Source organism: Euwallacea fornicatus, chromosome 5, assembly GCF_040115645.1.
Source record: "Euwallacea fornicatus isolate EFF26 chromosome 5, ASM4011564v1, whole genome shotgun sequence".
In the NCBI taxonomy this organism is placed as follows: domain Eukaryota; kingdom Metazoa; phylum Arthropoda; class Insecta; order Coleoptera; family Curculionidae; genus Euwallacea; species Euwallacea fornicatus.
Genome location: NC_089545.1, coordinates 1,093,190 through 1,119,699, shown reverse-complemented (window position 1 = coordinate 1,119,699; position 26,510 = coordinate 1,093,190). Strand labels below are relative to the sequence as shown.

The window sequence follows — 26,510 nt, the reverse complement described above, 5'->3', positions numbered from 1 at the left end:
AAGAAGGTCCGAAATCCAACCCAAACTGACAAGGACTGTAATAAAAATCGCCAGTTTAAACACATACATCTTATCCTCGGTCTCCAGAGACCGAAAGACTTATAAATTACCTCATAAGAGCTAGAGAATCGGCCCTAAGTGAGCTGGAATTCGAAACGAGTCTGTCTGGAAAGGGAATGTTTTATTCTTCGGAAACGTGAATCGCATTGGGCTTTGAAATGGGGGTAAGTTTGTTGGACTTGGGCACGACTTTATGGCTGGGGTCGTAACCTACGTTCTTTCCTATATTTTTCTGGCTTTATTTGCGTTATTTGCGATATCGGATTTCTATTTTCTCCGAGAGCTGATCCACTAAAAATTAATTGCGGACACTCGAATGAATTAATTTTACAGACCTGATTTATTGCCTCACATTTTTTATAATAGCTATTCAATTTCATTAAAAACGATTATACAACACGCATACGAAATGCCTTTGCTAATTAAAGAAATTACGGTGAAACCTTTAAACTAGATCACACCAGATGAAATTATATGTCATAGAATATAAGAGTAACTGAATACTTTTCGTTTCGTTTTACATCATCGTTTGTAACGTGTAATTACACATACACGTAACTCGAGTTTCTTAGCGAGTTTTCGCTCTGGCCCCCATTTAGGCGCCGATAAATAAACTACATAGGGCGCCGGCCAAAAATGGAGTAACTCTTGCATTCTGTCCATAATTTCATAGTTAGGCGTAATGAGCTTTGTTTCATTTCAGGAAAGTATTTACCTTCGAACGCTCTCCTGAAAGCATAGTAAACAACGTTCTAACGGCTTTATAAATAATGGAAAGAAATTGTTTATAATTTTAAGCGGACAAAAATGAAGAAGCTTTTCCTTGCCTTTAACATTCTATGAATTTTTCTCGCCTAAATAGATTCGGATTTTGGCAGTATATTTAAAAGGGTCAACAAAATGCCTCGTGGAAAGGATTTGTCTGGTCAAATTGACCAATTCGCAATTGAGAAATGTAGTTCCGGATTGAAACAAGTTAATATCCCTATAGATTTAAACTTTCATACAAACGTTGTTCCCAAGCAAATTCATATGATAAAAAGACGAGGGAGCTTCGCTGGACTCCCTAAATCTGGAAGACCTAAAAGGACAACTCTAGTAGCAGAGAAGTTAATTAGAACATGCGCGTTAAAAAATCCATTTGCAACTACTGAGGTTATAAAAAATATTACCCAACGATGTCGATTTTTGTTAGGTCGATTAGAAGGCGCTTGTGCCAAGAAGGACTGCAGGCTAGAAGACTTACCAAAGAACCCTTCATATCTAGAAGAAAAATAGACAGGCCAGACTTAACTTTGCCTTGAACCATCCGACCTATATCTTGAACCAGTGGAAAAATGTACTCTTGACAGACGAAAGTAAGTACAATCTGTTTGGATCGTGTGGTACTAAATGGGTACGCCGTCTTGCGAACGAACGATTCAACCCTCAGCATACGAAACTCGCAATAAAACACGGAGGAGAAAACGGCCTTGTTCGTTGATGTTTTGGTGGGCACAGAGTAGGAGCACCAGCACAAATTAATGGGACCGACATGTGTAGGTCAATATATTGCAGAATACAATGTTACCATATGCTGAGGCAATCTTACCTTTAACTTGGCAATTTATGCACGACAATGATCCCAAACTTACCGCCAAGTCAATTAAGAAGTTTTTGGAAGCCGAACAATAAAATGGCCGCGCAGATCCCCGAGTTGAATCCTTTGGAGAGCTCGTGGGACCAACTTGAAGCTGATGTGAGATATGAAATTGCGTTAAAATTTAGAAATAAGGAAAAATTATCCGATACTGCGAGCTGGAGGCGACATATCAGAGGACGTTGTTAAGGAACTGATAGAATCGATGATACAAAATACTGAAAGAATGCGTTGATCATTTTCATTTTCGTGAATGTTTCTCCATTGTTGCTCAATTTGCGCGAACCTTGTTGGCTCAGAACAAAGGTTCTTTTTCATTTTTTTTTTTTTTTTATTATTGCTCCTCCACCTGCCTTATATTAATAAACATGCGTTAAATTCGAATGGTACCACACTGCATAAAATTGCGGCAAATCACTGAAAGTTCCTCCACTTTTAGCCGGTACTGTGTAGCACTTTCGGCGTTGATGCCATGGGGAAGAGATATGTGCTGAAGTCAACAAACCTACAAAACCAAGCTGTTGAGCCCATAAACGGTCAGTTAACTGGCAAATTCATTTAAATGTGGATAAACCAAAGAAAGCAGAACTGCGCTTTTACGTTATTTTACTAGTAAAAGACTATGAATAAAATGAATAAATTACACCTGAGCATAAACTGTGAAGGTTATTCCGAGGCGAGTGGATTTACATAAAGTTGTGAGTAAAGCCAGAGGAATGTTGTCTCAAAGATGTGAGACCAATTAAAAAGCAATAAAATTAAAATTGTTGCCAGAAAATTATATATGATTAAAATATATGTGGTGACTTAGGTGAATGGGAAGTTTGCTAGCGCTTTGTAATCTAAAAAGGATGAATGAAAATTGAGGGACATTATCATAGGCCATCTAGCAAATGCGCGTTCCATTAATTATCCGAAGATATAAAGTGGATCTTAAGGTGTTACAAAAGATCTTAATCGCAGACTTCCTCTAAGCCGAGTGGAGCCGAATAAATGAAGCACACAACCTGGTTATGTCACAAAAACAACAATTAAAATCCATAACAATGAACCTAACATTTCCCCCGGTATATGTTATTATTGTTATTATTGTTATTATTATTAAACATTTAAGTTAATTATAATGCTTTCATTTTCATTACCTTACATAAATAAATTACGGTTAAAAATTCCGTGATTAAACACGAACTCTTCCTTCATTTTTATGTAATGCCACTCGCGTGATGGAACGAACAATGCAAAGGAAGTTTGCAGGTCACATACATGTAAATTGTTATAAATATTCCGTGTTTTGTGTGGCTTCTGGCGGTCCTAATTGCAGGGTGGTAAGATCCACATTTGATTTCAGTATCAGTTAAATGTCACCTCAAATGAGCTACTTGAGGTCAGGCCCCTCTCCGATGGGATTGTGGTCTCGCAGGGCCGTCGCCTATACCTGGTAATTTCCCGTAATTTTAACTCTGTCTCCTGTAACTCCAACTCAAACTACTACAAAGCTTGTTCCAGCTGGAAAGACAACTAATCCTGGATCATCGGACACTGTTAGGAATTTGTATGTGTGTGAGCAGTCCCGTTCCGACCAAACTGACGACTACCGCATATATTTCTGACCCTTTTTGAGGGTCCGGAATTGGTTTGTCTCTGCGTTGGTACTGATCCTACCACTTCTAGTGTAATTGCACAATATCTCAGTAAGCAGCAGCGGCTGGGAGGGGGGGGGGCGAGGCCGGGCGACGGGCCGCGGCAGCGGACCTTCCGGGTTGTCGGTTTTCTTGGGGTGTGGACTGAAAATTTCGTCCAGGCCGCGAGACACGCCGAGGCCGGCCCTGAGCTCGGTAAACGTTCCACTTTTCAGGGAAGATTTTTTTCCAATTTTACTGAGAGTTCTTGTGCTTTCTTCGCAGTCCTTTAGATGTATTGTGCCGCAATTTTGAGTGTGAAAGCACCTTTCAATGATCCAACGATGAAAAAGCGAGCGAATATCAGTGTTCTCGGAATCAATAGTTTTTATTATTTTTTTTGTTATTTTGTAGGAATGTAATTATCTCGAAAACTGCGTAACTTGTGTGTTGAAAGCAATCGAATCGTCGAGTCACTTCTCTGATGGCCGTTTTAAAAACAAAGTCATCAAGCCTTTAATTTCCAAATAAAAAGCAAAAACTGGATTCCGCAAATTAATGCGATTATTAGCGTTTTATCTTATGTGCAAGTAATGAGATTGTTCAAACCGCTCGTTAACTCTTCGTTAATTGAGTAATTTTTTTAAACGCCTTTATTAATTTTAAATATCACTGTTGCCTTTAGCTTTTACATCTTCCGATCCATTATAAAATCATATAACGGTCCTAGTGAAACGACTTTTGTCGCTTGTTAACAGACTTGACGCCTATTGTTTTTGCAAAGCTGAAATATGGTTCTTGCTGAACAAATCGAGGAAAATTAGTTCAGTTAATTAGTAATGTGGGGTTCACATTAAGGCAATTTGATACCGTTTTTTCCACTTAACGATACATTGTTTAGAGCGTCGGAAAGAAGTAGATAGCTGTTTTGTCTCCTATTAACTCGTGAAGATACTCCTTTGGTGGCACGAAATTATATGGGTACGCATACTATTGTCTTAATTAATACGCCGAAAAAAGTAGGGCATCCATGGTGTTTCGGCCCCAGGACCGCCAAGTTCTGTGCAAAATAATAGCACTGGATCGGCGAATCACTTGAAGATAAACCACCTAGTTATGCGTGATGATGTTCCTAGTTAGCCTCTTTGCGGCTGCCATTGACCAGAAGCATTTTAAGTGTCAAGAACCTGAAGATGGCTATCACTACATCACTGAAGTAGGTAGTTCAATACGTAATGAGTGAAGATGAGTAATGACGATGTTCAACGATCATCAGCAGCGACTGTTCAAGATCAAACGTACCGCTGTGCGCGAAACACCTTTGTGTTGGTCAAGCAACATTTACGAGCAGATCCATCAAAGACCTTCAACAATGGTCACATCGATTTTCTATTAGGACCAAATTACCATTGTTGAGCCGTGATTAACACGGAGCCAAGCTGGCGAACACGTGAAATCCCCGTCTGATAAACATCTTAATTCAAACTGTTGTATTATTAAAAGCGGCCTTTTGAATTCAGAGATCTTTTCGAGGCAACAAAACGGTGGTACCATTTGTTTAATTCGCCCGATATTCAAATGATCGTGACGATCACGCGAACGAACTGTTAACGAGCACGGAGAGCAATTGCCATATCGGGATCTCTTCAAATCGGTCGGACTTACTGAGGGGAGTCGTGGTCAGTGGTTGGCAGCCAAGCGGAACCAAGGACGAAACTCACCTTTTTGAAAATTCCGGTCGTTTGTACGTAAAATACTGATCAATTATTCCTTCTGGAAGTTGTCCATGTGAGATTATCTTGTGTGTGAATAAGGCGATGAAGGCGTCGAAATCTGAACTTTCGGTGGATTTTAAACGTACGTGCGATTTCATCCGGAGATTCACCGGTCAATTTCGTTTGCTACGTCAAGAGCGTCAACGGGCACTGCCATTAACGTCACATATGACACCCGCTCTGTCATTGTTGAAGTTGACAATCAAATTCGAAAGTCTCCAGTTGAGTTTAATGTAGCTTCCCCGTCTTCGTTCAATGTTTCTTCGGTAGAGCTTACACGAAATGTTCAAGAAACTGGTCCCAGATGATTACTGTACTTGAGTCCACTCGGTATTACCTCCCAACGACTTCCTAATTGAAGAAAACTTGTACCTGCCTGTAGTTTTTAGTGGTTCTTTCATTTGTAATTCATTTGATCAAAGGCCATAGAACGCACTAGCATAGATAGTACTAACAATTACGCTATAAATAAACTAATTTGTAACGGATATGATCAGACAGATACGTGTTGCAAGCAATTTATTAGCGTTTCCTTATGGAGGACCGAAAAGCCTATACTTTTCCCACTTAAATTGATATCGAGCGGTTTTATATGCAAATCGCTCTTATTAAAATTGCCGATCGTAAATTGTTTTTTTACTGCTCTTAATGTCCGACTTCGTAATGGCATTCTACTTATTTTAATTTTAACAAGAAGTGCTAAATGGATATATTAAAGCGCTTCTACTTAATATCAGTCAGATGGGAAGCATTTTAATTGGGGGCTCTTTGCACACATTGCTTTGGCGTAATCCAAGGTGGATCAAGCGCAGGGGCGGACTACACGAATTCTCTCCACGATAAATTTCTGAAGCTGACTGAAAACAGCTAGTGCCAGGGAAAGTGGGGCAGCTCAAACAGTAAAGTTCGGGAAACAAGACGGTTTTGCGGGTACTCGGAATGGAAACCAACCCTGCTCGTTATCGATACCTTCACACAGAAAAACAGTTCTAAAGTCGCCAAAGTCAAATCTGTTAAGCTGATTAAAAACCACTTTCCGGATGAACGGGAAAGGTGTGCAGGCTCTCAATTTAATCCTATTAAAAATCTGACGTCTAAATGTATAGCACCCCTTAAGAAAGGTCTGGTAAATCTTCCGAGCAACTACCGGTTTTTAAAAATGAATTTCTTACTTATTGTGGCTGATATCGGTCCTTTCTCTGTCTGATTGTCACGCCTCTTGATGGTTTAATAGGATAATCCCAAGCGGCTAAATACGTTACATCGTGTCAGCTGATGGGGTGCAGTTTAAGGATCGGATTTGGGAGGCCGAAAGGATGCGCAGCTTTTTAATCTCAAGGGTAAATTTCGAGTATGTTTACCAAACCCGTAGATTTTTTGGAATCTCGTAACGATACGTAGAATTAGTAAATAAGTCGATTTCGTTCATTAGAAGATGAGTTGGAAACAGGGCCGGCCTCGGCAAGTCCCCCGCCCTTCCCGGTCCGTCGCACAGCCCCCGACAAGGGCGACACCGACTAGAATAGGGCAAACTTCCGTACGAGCTAACTTGTAAGAATCAATGCAATAGGGTCATTCAATTTGTATAAACGATTAAATGAGGGTATGCGACTGTTTAATTTCTTGATTTTCCTGGAAATTATCGTCTGGACAAAATTGCCAGTACTTGGTCTATCGATCCTTAAGCGGGGGAAGACTGGTATTAACCCAATTGGAACTCCCATTGTGTGGGAACTGACCTCGGAACGAACTATAAATTACCTTCGATTTTAGAGGCATAATTTTCAACAATGTGAATATCTTAAACTGACGCACATACCTATAAACAAGTTGATTAAAATTCCTATTAAAGTGTTGTTATTAACACTAATTGCCCGTATACAATAAATAGTTCGCCATAAATAGACATCCAATAAATTAAACCCAGAAATAACAAAACGACCTTACTCTTTATAATCATTTCATACAGATTCGAATTAAAAACCAGGCCCGGCTTAAGAAACGGGGCCGAAGCAATTCGACATTAAACATTTAAATCTCGCGTTTAAGGTTAACCAATCGCGTGATATGACATTCCATTATAACGAACTAAAATATTTACCTTCCTAATTGTGGTCTTTTGCTCATATGTTGATCTGAATTATTGTGAACGGGCCTTAATCGAATGCTGAATAAATGATAACCCTTTGATTTGTGGTCTGTTTATGTACCTTGTTGAGGTTTCGTTTATTGACATGCAACGCCGAGCGATTGTTTGCCGATGTTTCCGGCCCTTTAGAATGATTGCTTGTGTTAATATTTAACTTTATGATGTTTGCCTTTCATTATTGCGATTGGTAACTGTGGACAATGGGTAGCCAGGAAAGTTTTCCGAGAGTTTCCATGTGATAAATCAATAAAAAAAAAAACAAAAAAAACGCATTTTTTGTTATTATGAGACCTCAGAAAATAGGACTGAAGTGGAGAAGGAGAGAGATAAGAGAATAAAACCTGAACTCAGAGAACTATTGAACACGATTAAAGTGTGAAGGAGAGAGAGACAGAGTAGACGAACAAGTGTAAATGTACAAAAAAGTGATAGCGTTGCGAGGACGTGAATGCCGACAGACGAGAAAAGATATGAAGAGAAAAAAATGGAATAAAGGAGATGGTGAAGTGTGACCGGTGAAAAGATAATCCGGCCAACTAACGCAAAAAGAGAGCAAGAAATAGAAAGGGAGTTATGGTTAATGTGAAGAGAGATACTGAGAGGGAAACGCGAGAATGCGTCGAGACTGTTCCAGCTGCGGCAGTTCGTTTATGGGACTGCTTTCATTTCTGAATCATAATCACATCACGTAATTACTGGAAATCAAACGGATGAAGAGAACGTTTATCTGAATACCTCCACATTTCCAATACATCTGAACAGATTTCCTGCTAACTCATTTCTATAATCTTAATCTGTAAATAATTAAAATTAGTCTAGAATCATGTTCTGCACCATTTAGTCAATTATTTAAACGCATTATCTTATCTGGCACGTCAAGTTCTTTCTACAGCACTGCGTCGTAATATGTCAATTTTAATTAATCGACTCCAATATATTGATTAAGTACTATCTCCAAAGACGATAATCAAGGTAGACCAACCAAATTTATTAACGTTCAAGTTGTGGGAGAACAACGCAAAAAGACGCACGTATAATAGAATAATGGAAACGTACAATAAAGTAGTTGTTTATAGCCAATTTTCCAGATGGAAAATGAGAGCTGCCGGTTTTCCGTTTTTGGCAAGAACCGAAATAACAGGACACCTACCTATCTCCTTTTCTCCATTTTTTAAGTTTTTTAGTGCCAGCATCTCGGAAATTCAGGAAGCAATTCTACGAAATTTCCATTGGAAGCTGAAACGGGGTATGTGAGGAATAAGTTGTAGAAGAGCTGCAGGAAACACTGGCAATTTTCTATCCTTGAGGTGGTCCCCTAAATGGCAGTGACGTGTTTATGCGCATCTAACAACACAGCTACGTTTAGTCAACATTTAGTCCGTATTTTAGATTCAAGGCGATCAACGCATTAATGGCACGCAAATTTACAAACAAATCGGATTTGCGGTTCCATTGATTGTAATTGTTTTTCAAAGGCAGATAGGGAATAAATTTGAGGCTAAATAGCCACAAAATAACAAGCAGATAACTGAAAAAAATTAAGCAATTAATGAGACACGGTTGTGAATTTAGAGACAAAATTAATATTTTGAATAAATGGATGAAAAATGGATCTATTTGTGGACCCAGGCGTTTATTATATTTGTACAATTCAAAAAATAATAATAATAAAAGGGGTTGATAGAAAACGTGCATTCTTAGGGTACTTTACAGTGCCCCTTCCAAAAGGAAAATACTGAATTTGCGACTTTAAAAGGGATCAAAAATACATGTAAAAAGAATCAAAACATTTTTTACTGCATTTTAAAAATACTTACCAGATGACAGGCGGGAACGGTTGGTGATAAAAACATGTACATGAGAGTATTTAACACTCACTAAGCAACCTCTTAAGAGGGCGAGAAACTGACTTGATAATGGATAAAATTCAAGGTAAAACAATCAAATATTTTTTAATTGTTTAACTTGTAGTTGTTTCCTTTAGAATTTAATATAATGTGCTGAATTTCTTGATGAACGTATAATTAAAAATTCATACCGTACGTAGTTATGAGTCACGCACGGGAACATTTCACGTTAACCTCTTTGGAAGACATTGAAGATGTAGATCGAGTGTGTATGTAGCAGAAAGGAACGGAGAAGTTCAGTTTAGTAGTAGTAAAAATTAATAACAAATTTACAACAAGTGAGAAGAAACGGAAGATTAACATTTTGAAAAATTTTTATTTGGTGGTAAATAACACAATTTAAAATACCGCTTTGGCATGAATTTGTCAAATTCGGCATTTGGCAGGAGTCCAGTTGTAAAATCCACTTGCGAGAGGATTAAATACTCTGCAACTCATGTCGGTGTTTAACCCGAATTAACTTGAAACAACTTCAAAAAATTTTAAAGGACATTTTAGGCGGTGTAATTTTCTAATTAAAAATGCGAAGTGTTAAACTTGGCATTAAGCTGGAATTCGTGAAGTGTTTGTACCGCTAAATAGTTCTGGTAAAAAAGTACGATTTTTTTTCACGCTATGCAAAGAATCCTAAGGAAGTACTTCTTACTAAACCTAAAAATTTCGACTAAAAAAGTCTGAATTTCGTGTTCGATATTTTGCCGTTAAAATTAGCAGGAACCGGCGTCTCCCTGTGTTGAAATAAACAAATTTTTCCGCCAACTGAAGAGAAAAATAAACAGCAATTCCGACGAGCAAGCTCAATTCTTTACAAAACTACTCATCGGATTGATAAAATTTTTCTATAAGAACCAAGCAAATTTATTTGGTTCTTTAATTCACCTAGAAATGTGACATTTTCGTTTCATATTTTATTCCATTCTGCGACCTATTTTCACTAAAAGTTAATTAAGAATAACGTTCACTCTTTACCTCTCCCACCGCTTGCGTCTGAGGCGGCACTCTTGGACGAAATCAACAAATGCACCTCTTAACGGAAACATGTACGAAAAGCTAAAAAACTTTTACATAACCCTTGTCAAAACCTGCTAGGACTCCCCTCATCAAATTCATCATTGCAACCATCAATTTTTTTCTCATTTACGGAAATCCCTGACAAAAAATTCTCTCTAACTCACCATTTGAGCATATGCTAGAAGTGTCTGGATGCCCGGAACTATCGGTGTCACTATCATGAATCGGGTTGGAATGTAGGGACAAATCCCTGGGTCCAGGACTAGGAGACCTTCCTCCTCTCATGATCGCCGCAGCTCCATTGGCCGGTTCATTGAGGATGTCCGTGATCATGAACCGAGACTTAGTGGACGCTGTTTGCGGCATTGCCCTGGATTCGTCTTGCACGGTCATGCCAGACACCGTACTCGACACTTTTTCGCCTACACCCAACACTTTGACAGTACTAGGTCGTCAAATGTGCGTTTAGACAATTTTCGATAACCGCACTATTCGTCTTTGTCCTCACTAAGTATACCGCGCGTCACTCGAGTCCTTCGAAATTCTTGAGAATTTTTCTTATTTCTTTTTGAGGGTGGATAAAGAGCGCTCGCCAAGGTCCAGGGCCGAAACGTCTATTAAACACTCGGCGAGAGGTGTTTTACTAAACTAACCTGAAAGCGATGTTCGGCGGGACTAACTGGCAGTAAATCAGCCATGTTGTCTTCCCCTCCCAAGGGACTGCCACTGCCTGGTTGGCCCGGCCAATCACAGGGCAAGGATAATAATTTGCCGTCCAATAGATTTGCTGAGGCGTCCCGAGTCGCTTTCTTGTATTTATTTTATGGGCAGGACTTAGGAAGAGATTTTATTAGATTGAGTATTTAGGAAAACAGTTTTATGCTCTAAAGTACTTCTATTGGTTATGTAATAAAGCCATATAGCCCAGAGAAGTAAGCTGCGATATTAGTTCTGTTCTATTAGTTTTCCATTGTGTTCCAGATAATGCCATCTTTGTTAGTTTGAATATGGAATCGTGGCGCTTTGTTACTTTTTTACGCTTTTTGGGCTCTTTAGAAGTTGATGACGATCGGCTAATCATCTAATCAAATCTAGATTAAACTAATATTATGATAAATTATTTTCCGGCCTTCATTCCTATGCGCGTTAGGTGAATATTTTTTATTCTTAAGAAATTTTTGATTTTACTTGTTAACTTAATGTCATTTTTGCACAATGCCCTAATTTCATTAATGTGCATACCACTGAAATTTAACGCTAGATGACGACATCGTTCAATTATTCAGCATTCACTTTCGGACCCATGGTTTTTCGATAGTATCAAAGTATCATACCAACAGAATCATCAAATTTTATTGGATTGATTGATCGGAATTACGGATCTACGAAATACTGCTTACTTGTCATTCAAACTATTGTATTAAATTAACGTACATTTATATCGCGTAATCGCCCGATAAGTTGTTAATACAAGTTCTTGTACTTCGTGTTTTTAATTATTAATGAAATTTTGAAATTAATTCAATGATCATCGTAGTTCTACTTCGGATGACTCTTCATACAAAAGTCGATAGATCCGGTTTTAACGCATATAATGTGGGAACATCAACAGTCGATTGTGTAAGCAACCACTTTAAGTTGAGAAATCTGTAGAAGACAAATGTTTTTAAATTTATACTGTTGTTCTCCTTCTAACACTTTACCTCCGACTTGTATTATTTTAATAATCTTGGCCTGTCTCGTTTCTTTCTTGTTGGGACGTCCTTATTTGCTCTGAGTAGGGGGATTGTTGATACGTAAAAATGATTACTTAAAATTTAAAATTTAAAATTTTCAATCTTTAAAATTTCCTTCATTTCCAATATGCGAACAGGTAACAAACTGATATATCTGTGATGAGAATTGAAAATAAAAAACATTTTAAAGAAGACGACCTGGAATATTTTCTGGAGAAATTGAAGAAAGGAAAAACCATAAAAAAAAATCAATATGGGGTAACTCTGTGCGAGTGACAGTCTAGCAATATTTTATGTTTGGAATTTACAACGTTTACTCAGAAGTAGCTAGAGCATGAATATGAAGTAAGTAATCAAATTGCGAAATGGAAATTTCTAAACAAACTTGCTGTAAGGCATTCCGTTGCAATTCATCGTTACAAATAGATGTAGAATAAAGTTGGGCGTAAGGAGGCGGAAAATGGAGCTGACATTCTATGTTCTGTTCCAAACTTTTCTCCCTTGCATCTTTTATGTTTTTGACAAATGAATCAAACTCAAACATAATTTAAAATTTTATTATACACATTTAGTTACAGAAACGGCGCTGATGGAGCAGGTGCCCTGGTGCACCTGCTGAAAATAGATATCTATTCGTTTAATATTTTTACTTGACATTTTGAAACCAACTCTAATTTTTTGCTTAATCTCTTCGATTAGCTGCTTTATTTTGTGGTCAGTTATGCTCAATTTAATTCTCAATCTATCTGTAATAATCAACGGCAACCAACAGAATGACCACAGAGCAGATTTGCTTGCAAATTTCAACTTTGCATTTTTCCTACTTATTCTACATTCATTGCTCACTTCAGTCAATTAGTAATATGGCGGATAGTTCACCAATTGCGGACTAGAGCAAAAACTGCCAGATAAAAGAGAAATTGCAGGCTGTTTTGTGTGCACGGCAACAGGCTATCGCCACCGTTCGAAGATTATCATTATAATGACAACCATCTAATCAAATCAGATAGCGTGATAGTGTTAATTGTCACTGCGCTATCACCAACCCAATCTATTCACTGTCGCAGTACAGACGATTTAGTTATGTACAGGGAGGAGATCGAAGACGCCCCCCCCCCCCCTGCGGTGTCTTGCCAGTTACAGATTTTCGGAAGATGTCTGAGTAAGCTCCCCTCTCCGATTCTTTCAATTAGACGAAGTTATTGGCCTAACTGGAAATTAAACAATTAGTTACGCCACTGGTTTGCCCCAATACGTTCACACCACATTCACACCAAACTGCTGCATTATCATCATAAAATGTCCAGCCCGAGAATTAGCGAGCTCGCCTGGAGTGTTATATGAACGAAGGGGAAAAACTATATCTCTGATAAAACGGTTGATGATCAGATAAGGTCGTTAAGCCTTAAACACAATAGAGCCGGTACTCTCTCACCTACGGCGAACAAACTGCAACCACTGGGAAAACAGCCATTTAGGATATCCTGCTTAGATTACGATAAATTTACTGTGTCCAAGCACCATAAAAATTAACAAAACTTTTAATTTTATTTTACCTATTAAGCACTTTGGACATCTAGTTTTAATTTAAAATATATTAAAAATGCATTTGTTGTTTGTTAAATCGGAATCGAGACTATAAATTACCGGGATTTTCGACGATTTTCGTATTATTTACGCTAGCCTTTAGTAATCTAATTGATTGTTTTATAATATACTCGGCAAAAAAGCACGGCATTAGGAGTATATTCCTGTCTTGAAGAAGGAAAGGAGTCTGTTACCGCTGCAGTGGATGACGTTAATTGCAATTTATTGACAAAAACCATCTCAGTCCTGGTTGGCGACCACATTACAAGGATTTTTCGACACTTTTTGCAGTTCCTCGGAGCAAAGGTAATTTTTTTGAGCAGTGTACTTCAATCACCAAAGGTAGAAATTATCATTAATTTCGCGTTTAAAGTGATTTACACGAACATATAAATTGATAAATAACATTTGTATTACAAAAAATGCTAAAACCACTATCGCTCAATTATCCCCAATTTAACAGCCAGCTTTCAGCTCTTAGGAACCACCCCACACACAAGTTACAAGCTTTCTCCAATATGTTTGTATTGAACATGCACTTTTTCATTTTCTACGCTAAACCTGATTATAGATAAAACTCCAATTTAAAAATCCGCCACTGCTCTATTTAATAGATAAGCCATCTCTCTCGAAGTGAATTTTGCGGTGGGCAGTCATGCTTGACTCCCAAAGAGGGCTTAATTGTGACGTAATTGTTACAGTGACACCATCTGTTTCCTTTAGGACTCTGAAGCAGTAATGGCCCGGCTTTATTATATTTGGTTTGCTGCCCTGGCAGTCCATCTATTTTCAAATCTCGACGAAGTGGCGGACGGGAGAGGAAATAAATGAGGAACGGCTCAGAGACTAGACGAAGGCCCGAGAAAATAACCTTAAAGCAGAAACTTCGGGGAAGTTTCTCGGGACCGAGTAGAAAACGTGTGATGAAAGGAAGAACAAAAAGCGAAATAGATATCGAACAAACAAGTTAATCAAAACCAAATTAAAGCGAACTTATGGCGAATTTCATTTGCAAATTTGCAGTAAAAATATTCCCTTCTCTTTTTACTGAATGTAAATGAAGCAGTGCAACAATATGCGAGTTCCGCACTGAATTGCAAATGGAATTCGGTGTCAAAAGAACAGGATTATTATTTAAAAGTGAGGAGGTGTAATAATTAAACATTTTTTTCGCGTTATTTTTCGCTCGTTGCGGGATCGCCGGACAGCGGTCGTTGACGATCTTCGACCATTTCTGTCCGGTGGCGATAATCTTCTCGAGTTCCGTTATTATTTAACTTGAGCGTTGTCACGTTGAATGCGAATGATGGACGAATCGAGCGGATGTCGAAATTCGGTTGCCTCAACTGGAAATTGAAAATTCTGATTCGTCCTTTGCCGTTTTTAACTGTTCCGAAGAACCGAAATTGTGGTAACAAAAAGTTAACAACTCGCCCTAGACCGGCTTTCTGCTGTAACTCTAGTCTACGGCTTCGCATGAAGTCCCTCACATTACCTGCAGCAATTTTCATGGTGGTTAGGCTTTCTTCTTAAGTACTTTCTTGCTTATTACCAGCCATCAGGCACAGTTAATGTTAGCCACAATTAATCTCAAGGCCATAGGAAACAAGCCAAGAATAAACGGCAATTTAGCTTATTTTATAAAACATGTGAACAATTAAGTAACCAACGATGTGTTTCGCTACACGACAGTTGCCCTCGCCTTTTATCGTGTCCGTTTAGATTTTATCTCTGTGTTCTCAGCACGACATTTTTTGCACTCCAATTTACATTTAACCAAAGTACTTAAAACTAGAATAAAAAGCGCGTTAAGTCGACGTTCCTGATTATTATCGAAAGAACCGAAACGTCCAACTTCGTTTTTAATTCCACCCTAATACCCAGCAAATCAACAGCAATCAGTTTTGCCTTTATGGTTAATAACCAGTCGCATTAAATCAAATTAATATTTATAATTGTCGGGAATCTTCGTTTCGTTATTGTTCTCGACTTATATACAGGAAAGCATTATAACTTTTCCGCATTGTTTATTGGGTTATTAAGTAATCATAGTTTTAATAGAACATTACCTTAATGGCTGCACGAATCTGATGTAACAATGGTATAATTAAACTGATTTAATTAGGAATTCTTTTATAGCCGAAGAAAAGTAATTTGCTTGCTTCTTTATAACGGTGCAAATGTACAGAAATAGGATCGCGCAGATTAGGAGAATAATTACTCCTAAAAGCTTTATCAGCAATTCACCGAACAGAACTGTTGAATGGACTGTTAAACGCGTGAGGTTTGGAGAGCGTAAATACCCGAAGTGGGGATTTTCAAATCGAATATCTTCAAAACGGCTGGAGCGACAGCAACTCTCCAACCGGCGTCAGTTGTCTGCAAAAAAAAAAAAAAACATTCCTTTTGGTACATTTTCCCTTGCCTTCTGTCCCCTTGGTAGCCCCCTCTCGTCGGGGCCCAACCGCGCCACGACGTGGCGACCTCTGAACGCCTCCTGCCCCGAGTCTGAGCAACCAACATCGGGAGTGGGGGAGAGAGGTAACAGACCCGGAAGGCAGGAAGCCAAAACGAAAAGACACAGGGACCAAACACCTTTGGGTGGTCGTACATGATTCGGTGCCACAACGCAAAGAAGAGCATCTCGAGGGGGAGAAAGGCAAACGTGCAGGGACAATTTCCATTGTTGAAGAAAAAAGTACAAATTTCAGTCGGATGTGTCCCTTAGGATTGGCAACGACGCGATACGGAACCAGAAGGGCATCGGCAAAGCGATTGGAAGGAGAAAGAGCGGCGTTGCCCCGCAACTTGAAAGGATACAAATCGAGCAAGGGGAGGCGCGAAGATCCTCTCGATTAGACGAAGGGCGAAAGAGGTCCACCAGGACCGAAACCACTCAAAGGGATAGTAGATGTAGAAACAGAACAGGCGAGGAGGGCGTGGAATTAACTGGCGGAAGACCGGTGGAGATTCGCAATCTTCTCCGGCCCTGACGACACATCTCTCAGGGAAAGTTTGGAAGTCAAAAAAGGTTCTGAAACCGAGCTGGGAGGGTCTTGAAAATTTTTGCTCGTGACAAAGAAGCTTCCACATCTCGGATTTTTGTTCTGTTTATTATATGGCAGATGAGTGAAATCAGCATATGCCCAGTCAACGTAATTTCGTGCTCAACAACGTAGAAATATATCATCTTTAGCCCCTACAACTGTTAAGAATGGCACTCGCCCTCTTCTAATTAGTAAAACAAGAGTCCGTTACCCCTTTTTGCGAATTCATTTGACCCTTTTTTCATTGCTTTGGTGCAAAAAGTAGCGCCAACTTCATTTTTATTACATTTTCTGGTCGATTTGGAATTTCATCTATATCAATCTATGACAGTCAGTAACGTACCTAACGATACAAAAATTGCCCTGAAAAGATTCTCAATGTTCACATATGAATTGCCACCTTTAACATATGTAAATTCTATTTCACTTTTGTTGTCTCCGTTGATTGCGTTCTTATCCGGAACCCTTTGTACAGCTTAATGGTCTGAGAGACACGCTCAAAGCGGGCAATTAAATCAGCAATTTAGAAATAATTTTTCGTTAAAAACCTGAGATAACCTCATAGAGCAGGTTATCTGGTCTGGGAGGATATGAGGAGGAGACCCAGTCCAATTGAATTCATGTGGTTTGAACAGAAACTAAATAAAACAGCAAAACTAGAGCAGAAATTACGCAAAAATAACGAGAACAAACTTTGGATGTTCAACAACCGACGTCACACCAAGAGCACCACAAACCTGAGTCCGCACACGCTTGGGGTTAATTCGGTTCACTACATTATGGAGAACGTGTAGCCATGATGGAAGCCAACCGATACCAACGCTTTGGGTTCACATTTTATTTATATTACTCCATTTCCCAAACAATTCTAAGAAGGCGTTTGTTCCATTTTGCCAGTGCATTAGGAGTCAAATGGGTGGGTAATGCTACAACAAAGCTCGAGAAGTGATTATTCAAATAAGATAAAGAAGTAGACCTCGTTAAAGTTTATTGTTGAACCAGAAGAAACACCACATATAATGATGATTTATTACTCTTAATTAACGGAAGTTTCCACTTCACATTGCTGAAAGTTCTGGCGTATTTGCTTGATCGGAGTATCCTGCTCGTCGAGATTTCGAGAAAATGCTGGCTTCAGGTAAATCTTACCATCTTTAAGCTTTAATTGCTTTAGTGTTTACTGTGAAAGTTTGGGCGATATAATTAATTCCAACTTAACTGCCAAGCCAAGACAATTTCTCGAGCAATTTATATGTTAATCCACTGCAAGCCAGAACTTCCCAAGATCTTTTAAACAATAGAAACTCAGGCTCTCTTAAATATAGATATTATACCCTCTAGTAAGCAAGACGTTTTCTTGTTATGTTCTGCATTTTAGTGCACTGTAAATAACTCCAGTTGTTGTCAACATCCGACTATCTTCTTGAGAATTCGCTGAGAGTTGTGCCCAAGAACTCAGCTCAATTTACATAAATTGCAAATAATTCCAGTCGAATTGTGTCACGAATTAGGCCCATTTGCTGTAACGGAATTAGATACTTACGTCCCGCACCCAAACAAGGGGTTATGCAAAGAATTGCCCCAATTAGCTCATTGAAAACAATAATCTGCAGACAAATAGGTAACTCCACACAACATAATCAAACATAATACGTGATTTACTATGCTCTAATTATGGTCATTTAGTTTCTTCAGACACGCAGAGTATCGATTGTATTACTTTCACTACCCAGGGATCCATTTCTGGTGATACTCATTGTGCATGACTTATTCACATATCTTTATTTATTGTAACACAACGTTCATTGGTTTCCTGTATGCTATTACATCAAAGTAAATAATATATTTTTTTAGCAATTTGCCTGCAATTTGGGCTCATGTTTCTTTAAAGTGTTTGGGAACTAGTGCGAGAACAACTAGTAACACTCATGAGGCAATTCGCTACGTATTAATGATTTTCCGTTAGTCGCGGACACCAATAAGTGTGCCCCTCACTTAAACCTCCATTTAGGCTCCTAAAACTCGATTTCTCTGAATGAATCGGCGTTTTAGCTGCAGGTATTCTAACCCATAATTTAGTGGTGCCCCTTGCTTCCAATTCGGCCAAATTGTGCAAAATGGGATGAAAGGTACTGCCACGGTCGCAAATTGGTATAATTTCTGTCCGACCACTTCCGGGGTGGCTGGCGATATTATTTCCACTTAAGTGATAGCTAGCTTGAGCATCGGTGATAAATTTGCTAGGGCCTTAACGTAAAATGGGAATAAAGAGTCATTAACGGGTGGGCGGGTGTCGGCTTCACTCGAAGGTGTGCTGAACGTCCCGGTGTTTTTTTTTTCTTTTTTAGGGCTTTGATCGTGTAAAGCAGTCAAAAAATCAGGGACTAATTGCGCCTTTTCAGGGCGGCAAGGAATAGTTTCAATCGATTCTACAAAGTGAATTAATCCCTCTCTCGGACTTCCGCTTAACAAACCCATGAGCCGCCCAGGTATTACGTTGACGAAGCAGCTCCTTCCGGACATCTTGACGTCTCTTGCACGTATCTGGAAATGTCGGGATTGTAGCGGGCTTTCACGTCACCCTGTATAACGGTAACTACCCAAAAAAATATGGAAAACATTGAATTGCCCGCATTTAACTCCCCTTGACTTCACCCGAAATGGAACCCATTTAATAGCATTAATATCCTAACGAGAAAATAATTGGTACGATGGCAGATTAAAAACCAAATTCGAATGACAAGACGCAAATTCTCTTTGCCACTAATAACGGCTATCAGCCCACATGGAACGAAGGACTCAAGGACATTGTGATTCAGCCATTTAGGTATATTAATTCGGTTTTTAGCTATTTTGTTTGGGTCTAATGACCATTAAATTACCATAATGGTAATGGATAAGTTGGTTAGTCTCTACTTTCAGTATAATGTGTCTAGGAGTGTGTTCGCTCATATTTTTTCCCGATGCCGAATTCGAAACGTACATCGAATTAACCAAGGAGCTATGACGAGGAAAGAGCAGGCCGTAGATTGAGGTTTATAGAGCTATGGATATTGCATTAAATTAAAATAGGTTTGAGGTTCCGCAGTATTGAGGCGCCCCGGAAGCCAGCGAGCATTGGAAATCTGACTTTTTTTGGTGTGTTTCGGAATGTTAGTGGAGGGTAGGAAATTTTCAAGGAAAGCAAGAATGAGGGGAAGATGCAACAGGCAATCTGCGACTTGAACGTTTTTCCAAGGAAAATGGCCTGGACTTGTGGAAAGCATTTGCCTAGAATACCGCCTGTTTCTCTCACATTCGGCTACCTGATATTTAAATATCAATCTTTTAGCGCCAGGACCGGCCTTAGCCGACGTCCAGGGCGAAATTTTTAACCGCCGCCTTCCTACCCCTCCACAGAAAAAAAATTACCCAAATACATGCAGAGTTTTTCCGTTACCGAACGCTAAAAAAATATTTCATTATTGCACTCGACTATTAATCCATCAAGCCTTAGTATCTCTTATTATGCGTGGCAACTTGACACCGAAAGCGCACATGATGCTTTGAATCGGAGGTATGCGTTAAGGATTTATTACTTATTAGTCTTTTTCCAACAGATTTCTACGACTGATATTGTCAAGATTTCATTAAGTTCTAATGAAAAATGGCTATTTTCCATGCTCGTTAATAAAAACAATCTACACATTCAAATTAATAAATAATTACAATTTCAGATATTGGCTTGCGAGATCAATGTAATTAAGATTTTTGCAACGTACCTATCCAGCGTTCGCACGAACATGTCAATTTCATTTTTTTAAGCAGGCTAATTAATTAATTAGGACTGTTATGGTCGATTATCACAGAGGTTAATGCGAGGTTAAAAGTCAATCACTGAACAGGTAGAACCTTGATATTTACAGTTTATTAATTTATTGTTATGACTTAACAATACATCAGAAATGTTGTGGAGACTGTTTCCTGTAGAACAAAAACATACAGGGTGTCCCATCCTGCGGATTAGCCGCGAGGATCAATAGCGATGAAAGGCCAGGAGGCAGGTTGAATCGGGACGAAATCACGCAGTTCAGCTCGCGAACTTGCTCTTTTCAAGCCGGGAGAATTTCCATTACTTCCGGAGGTGTTCGAAAAAAACCGAAATTTTGGAAAAATACGTTTATTAGTTCCTCAGTTTATTTGGAGCGTCAGTTCAAAATAATTGACACCTTCCGACATCCCCTTCTTTGCGAATGTGGCGATGTCACGTTTGAGTCCCAAAGTTTCCCGCCTCGGAGAACAACGAGCTGGTGATGATGGTCGAATTTCGAAACGTTGGATATGACATATTGACGTCGTCAAAGGAGAACAGTTGCCATGATGGGAGACGACGCAGGAAATGAGGGAGCCCCGTACTGCATCCGGTCGACCTGCTTTCTGTTGCAAGAAGCCAAAATTGACTTCCCTGAGGGTGTTAGAGCACTTCATACCAATTGAGATCTAATCGCGATGCAAATTTAAAATTCTAGAGGCAGTTGCAACATTAGCGTGTGCGTCGATTTAGAATAATATTTCAGTAAAGTTAATACGTCACGAAACCGAAGTCAACTACCATGCTAAATGGCGATTTTCTCACCGCTTCCGGCGGTTTAGTTTCCGCTCAGACCATTAACCATTTGTTGGATACCAAATGAGAGCTCTAAGTTCTCAGTTTTTGGTTGCTGTTACCCTCCATATCGCTAAAAGCACCGCATCTAGGCGGAAACTTCCTGCTATTGTGCTTATTATATCATGTAATCGTTTTAATTACCAGTTTCACTTAACGCGGAAAAAACCTCATCCACGGAGAAAAATAAGTATTAAAATTACATACGCGCACAAAATAATATAACAATTTCAAATTACTCAACGAATTACACGTTGAGTTCCGCATTTCTGCTTGCATCGGCTCACACCAGCAACAATATTAATTGGGATAATAATGTTTTTTTAATTTTCCCGTAACACATTGAATTGGCGTGTAACTTTCCCAATGATGGTCTTCGTTCGAAGCCAGATGCCGTGTTAAATGGGTAAAATCAGCGATTATATTATAAATCGTCTGTATTTGTTATGACTTTGCACGCAATAATTTATATAACGCCATGGAAAATAGTTCAGGTGGTGCAATTTCATCCTAGTGACTCAGTTAACAATGCTCCTTTACTTACACCAGCCTCGACTGGATCCGTTCAGGGCTCCGTTACAACCTACGATTTGAATCCGTTTACCTTCAGCGTGAAACCAGCGGGAAAACGCACGATTTTCCGTAACGAGTACGTTTCTGTCGAAAAACGATGCGAGCCACCACCAGAGCGGCAAAACTACACAAATGTCAAATTAATGACGAACTCGGTGTCATTTGTTCATGGTAAATTCGGGCATCCGCAAAGAGTGCTCTGAGCGTGACAATATGATCCGCCGACAGCTATTTGTCTCCGTCTAATGTGCAACCGCGCACGCCAGTAGAACGAGGACAGACAAAAGAGTCGGCCATGTTGCCGCTCCGAGTGCGGGCTGCTGCGGATGCCCGACTGTCCCCTAAAGACGGGTTTTCTCGCAATTCGCCGTTTTGCGTCTTAACGGATCCATCATGAACTTTTGAACTGCGTGATTGTCCAGTTAATTATAAACTTTCGACAAAATCCTATATTTCTCAGCTGGAGCAACGTATCGTTCCCCTTTTAGACTTTTAATCAACAATTCGCGGGAGTGAATATAGCTTTTTTGCTATATTTGATTGCATGCTTTTGATTAATTGCAACACGTGTATAAACGGGACAACCTCGGGAGCAACATCGGTGCGGTGGAAAAAACAAATCTGATTATACAGAGTTATAGGAATTTGCAAGGATCGCGTGGAGATCTCCTCGATGACAACAGGTACATGATGGGTTATCGCTATGCAGAACATTATACGATTTTTCAAGTAAATTGGCAACGTGGTTCTGACCAGTTCTCACCGCTTGTCACGCGCTTTCACAAGTTTGGACAAGCACCCTGATCGATTTTAACAAAGAAGCGGTCATTTGCACGCCTTCAATTTATAGCACTAACTCCTTCGTCAGTGGGAACCCACTTCGCTTATACGCGGTGATAAGGCCCACCCCAAGCAAATTGCAGAAGAATGATCGTTGTCGTCCTAAGTGGTTATGAATGTTCGGATAGTCGCCTACACGAAAGTCGGCGCCTAAGAGCCCCAGGTGCCTCGATCATGTCACCACCCTCCGTCGAAAATTACAAGTCCGGTACTATTCCAACGACCTGTTTCATTCAAAAAACCGAAATCCGGTCTACCTGTTCATGGCCCTGGGCAATGGCCTAATTCATTCGGATACCGCAAATTAGTCGAATTTGTTTAAGTGTTTTTTGTCTCTCATTTGTCATTTGACCGCGGGTATTTTAAATTTAACCAAATATGGGGTGTTTAATTCTCAGCTGTCTCTCCAGAGATTGTTTGCAATAGACGAAAACTAAGTCAAAACTACTCAGTATGAGCAGCATCTTCGCAACCACTGCGCTGCCAAGATGCGCCCTATCAGACCTGGAATGTGGGGCCAAAAGTCGCTTGAAGTCCAGATAAGTGACCGTTGGTCTCTCGGACCAAACGGGGGAGATTTTTTGGATGGGAAGTTTCCATTTCATTGCGTCGGCAATCTGTGTTAGGTGGTCTAGAACGTTAGTTCGCCGTTTTCCTTTTCACGCTTTTCCCAGTCCTTTGCCAGCAAATTGCGAGTAATGCTAGGACAACCCATAGCAAAAAATCAGCAATTACAGGCAGGTGCTATGTAATGAGCCTGCCGTTACGTAACGTTGTTACGCACAACTAGCAGCTGATTGGCCCTGATAGTATTAGCGCTTCCACCACAACTACATGTGATGTTCCGGTATTTCAGAATGCAAAAGTCTTCTTTAGAGTGTGGCGGAGTTCAGGTTCCAGTAAGTTCTTGATGAACCGGCAGGAATTCGCGAGAAAAATCATTACTCGAAAGTAAGACTTAGCTCGCCAGATTACTCTCTCTCCTGCCTTAATGGTGGACAATCTCCTCCACTTTTAGCTTCACAGCAGATTAAGGTCTACGCCATCCTCATACTATAATGAACCAAGATAACGTCACGTCTCTTTGCATCCTCAACCGCTAAACAAATATTGTTTTAACTTTTTCACATCTCGGGCTTCTGGTCTTATAGCATCGAGATGAGTTTTCAAATTGAAAACGCTCACGATCGGTTGCGGTTTTACTCAGCTTCATGGTTTGATTGTATGCCGCAGGGCCGTACCCAGGTCGATTTGGGTGCCGCCAGGATCCGTACGTTAAAAACTCGGTATTTAAACGAGGAAATTTGTTTATAATCGAGAATTGTTCGTCTGGAGCGGAGACACTGTCGACTAGAACTTCTGGTGAGCTATTTGGTACAGTAAAAATTTGCTCCGCAGGAGAATAGGTGGAATTTCGGGTACGATGCTGGCGTCCTAACAGACTTAATTCGATCCATTATTCAATTTTATGAATGATTTGTTTGCTTTAGTCATAAAATTGTTTGTTATTCGAAACCATTACTAAACTGGCCCGAAACGCATCGCGTTGCGGTTTCTTCGTAATATTAAAGCAAATTAAAAATTTGTGCTTAAAGAATCGAGTAAACAATTTGGGTTTGGTTGAGTCTGAATCTTCTTCCACCGCAACGATTTTGCTGTGAAATGTTTTTATGCCAACTTTTAAATTTCATTGATCTTTTATACCTGCTTTTCACCACTGCTTCCATATATAGTGAAAGAATCTGAAAAGGGCTGCGTGTATATGTGAAACTCGTAATCTTTTGCCTTTTCAACACCTCAATTTTGAGTCAAATATCATCGGATTACGGCAAAATGAACATTTCGATTGATATTCATGGTTTGGGACTTAACGGAGGTTCTTGCGAGCTGGATTTACATACTAAAACAGATCTACAATCCGAAACCAATTCCGGGGCACTTTGTGCTCGTGAACATTCACGGAATTCGCACTTTTCTCGGAAACAAAGTTAAAATCTCCGGTGCATGCGTGTGATTCCACTTTTCATCTTTATAAAACGAGCAGACCTCTTTCGTCTTTGCCCCATTTTCTATTCCTTTAGGAGCTTCCCATGGTATTACTGTTATTATGAGCGAACGTGTTCGGATTATGAAATAATCAAATTTGAAAAAAAAATCAGTACTTATGTGAAATGAATTTTTAAATCCACTATGGAAGTATAACCGTACCAGCACGACCATGGAAAGGGGGGAGATGGCTGAGTCGCAATTTTCCTAAATTCGTCGAATAAACCAATAGACCGAATGTTGCCTATTTGTTGCCCATTCGGGCTCGATTTTTGTCATATTCTCTTGAGCTTTCGTTTCGTCACTTTCGAGTTATTTTTGGGTGTTTGTCACCAAAATAGATTATCCCCCCTAGATTACAGCACTGACATATTTCTCCAAACAAAATGCAATTTGCGACCAGGCAATTTTCCTGATAGTGATCGTAACGCCTGAAGCAGTTCTGTCTCCATAGTTTACTTTTCGTTTATTGGCAGGTGCACAGTCAGTTCCACAAATGAGGATAGAGAAGAGGTTGGCTAATTAGAGTATTCTCATTTCAATTCAGGTTTCTGTGACTCACAGCCCCTCCCTAGAAAAGGCATATAAAGTTAGTTAAGCACAGCAGAGTGTCTAGTATAACGTAATAGAGCTATTGCACCGAAAAGCTATTTATCATAGAATGTTCACTGAGGCACGGCACATTGATGTAATCAAGCAGATCAACGCGACGCCGATAGATCCTGAAAAACTTAGCTCAGTTTTTTCACAATTCCGTCGCTTAGTTTGGCTCACTCTTTTCATCCGATAACACGCTGAAGCAAATAGAGTTGTTGCTCTCGCTGCTTCGAATGCGTGTGCCAGGCGAGAGGTGGGGAGTTAAGACGTCTTCTCGCGTTTACCCAAGTGAATTTTCTATGATAAATATATGTTCGATGGTTACGATAGGCGCGCAGCTCAAACTTGTACAAAAATGTTTCTCAGTCTTTTACGAGAAGAGTGGAGTAAATTTCCAAGTAAGATTTTAGAAGGGCCATTCAGGAATTTTAGTTGAATCAAATTCGAGAGGACTGAAGGTTGAACTATTCCTCGAAACCTATATCTTAACATTTGCATGTAGGCACTAACGACTCGATTCTGCAATCTCGCATTAATGATTCAGTTTCATCGAAATCAGTAAAATATTCCCAACAAAGATAACCTAATATTCTAGACTCTACACACATACAGCTGGAATATGTCGCTGCTGGTACCTTCATATTTCAAAGATCTGCGTATTATCCAGATTACGTATTTAATATTTTATATTCGATATCTTTAAAGAGGCTGTTCAGAATACATTCGAATAAATCCTGGCAGAGAACTTATCATTTCAGGATCATATATTTCAGGAATCGAAATACATATGTATATCTTCGTTTCTTGCATTTATACATGCTTTAAACACATGTGAATAAACACACAAATGATATAAATTGCGGGAGGTTCTGAAACATGTCTTTCTAGGAGGAACCACATTTAAGAACTCGGTACCCATCTGCTTCAGGTTCCGCATTTCCACAAATAACTGTTTTAATGCTTTGGCACTTCGTTTACATTGGGACCTCATGACAACTGTCCCAACTCCCCGCCAGGGGCCTACGCGGCATCTGCTGAGAGCGTGGGAGACCCTTCCACACTAATTGACTAAGATTTAACGGCCTATCAGGAGAGCGGGACACCCCTTTAGGAGGAGGGTGGTTAGGTATATTCCGTGTATCTTGATTTTTCCGAGGGTTTCCACAGCAGGTGCAGTGTGTCACAAGTTTTCACTGCACGAACTTCAATGCCTTGCAGTGTCCTGGCCGTGCCTTGGGAGGATCTCTTCTTAGCCTCTTGAAAACAATGCGTGAAGTCG

The 26,510-nt window shown here is 39.6% G+C and overlaps 1 protein-coding gene across 1 annotated transcript in view; it reads right to left on the bottom strand.

The window, feature by feature from the left end:
- LOC136339185 (homeobox protein B-H1-like) overlaps positions 1 to 10,825 on the bottom strand; it is a 31,007-nt gene extending 20,182 nt beyond the window's left edge. The window contains exon 1 of the mRNA XM_066282208.1: positions 10,325 to 10,825. Coding sequence (XP_066138305.1) covers positions 10,325 to 10,553 — 229 coding nt within the window. The 5' untranslated portion in view covers positions 10,554 to 10,825. The remainder of the gene's footprint in view (positions 1 to 10,324) is intronic.
- Between the last annotated feature and the right edge of the window lie 15,685 nt (positions 10,826 to 26,510).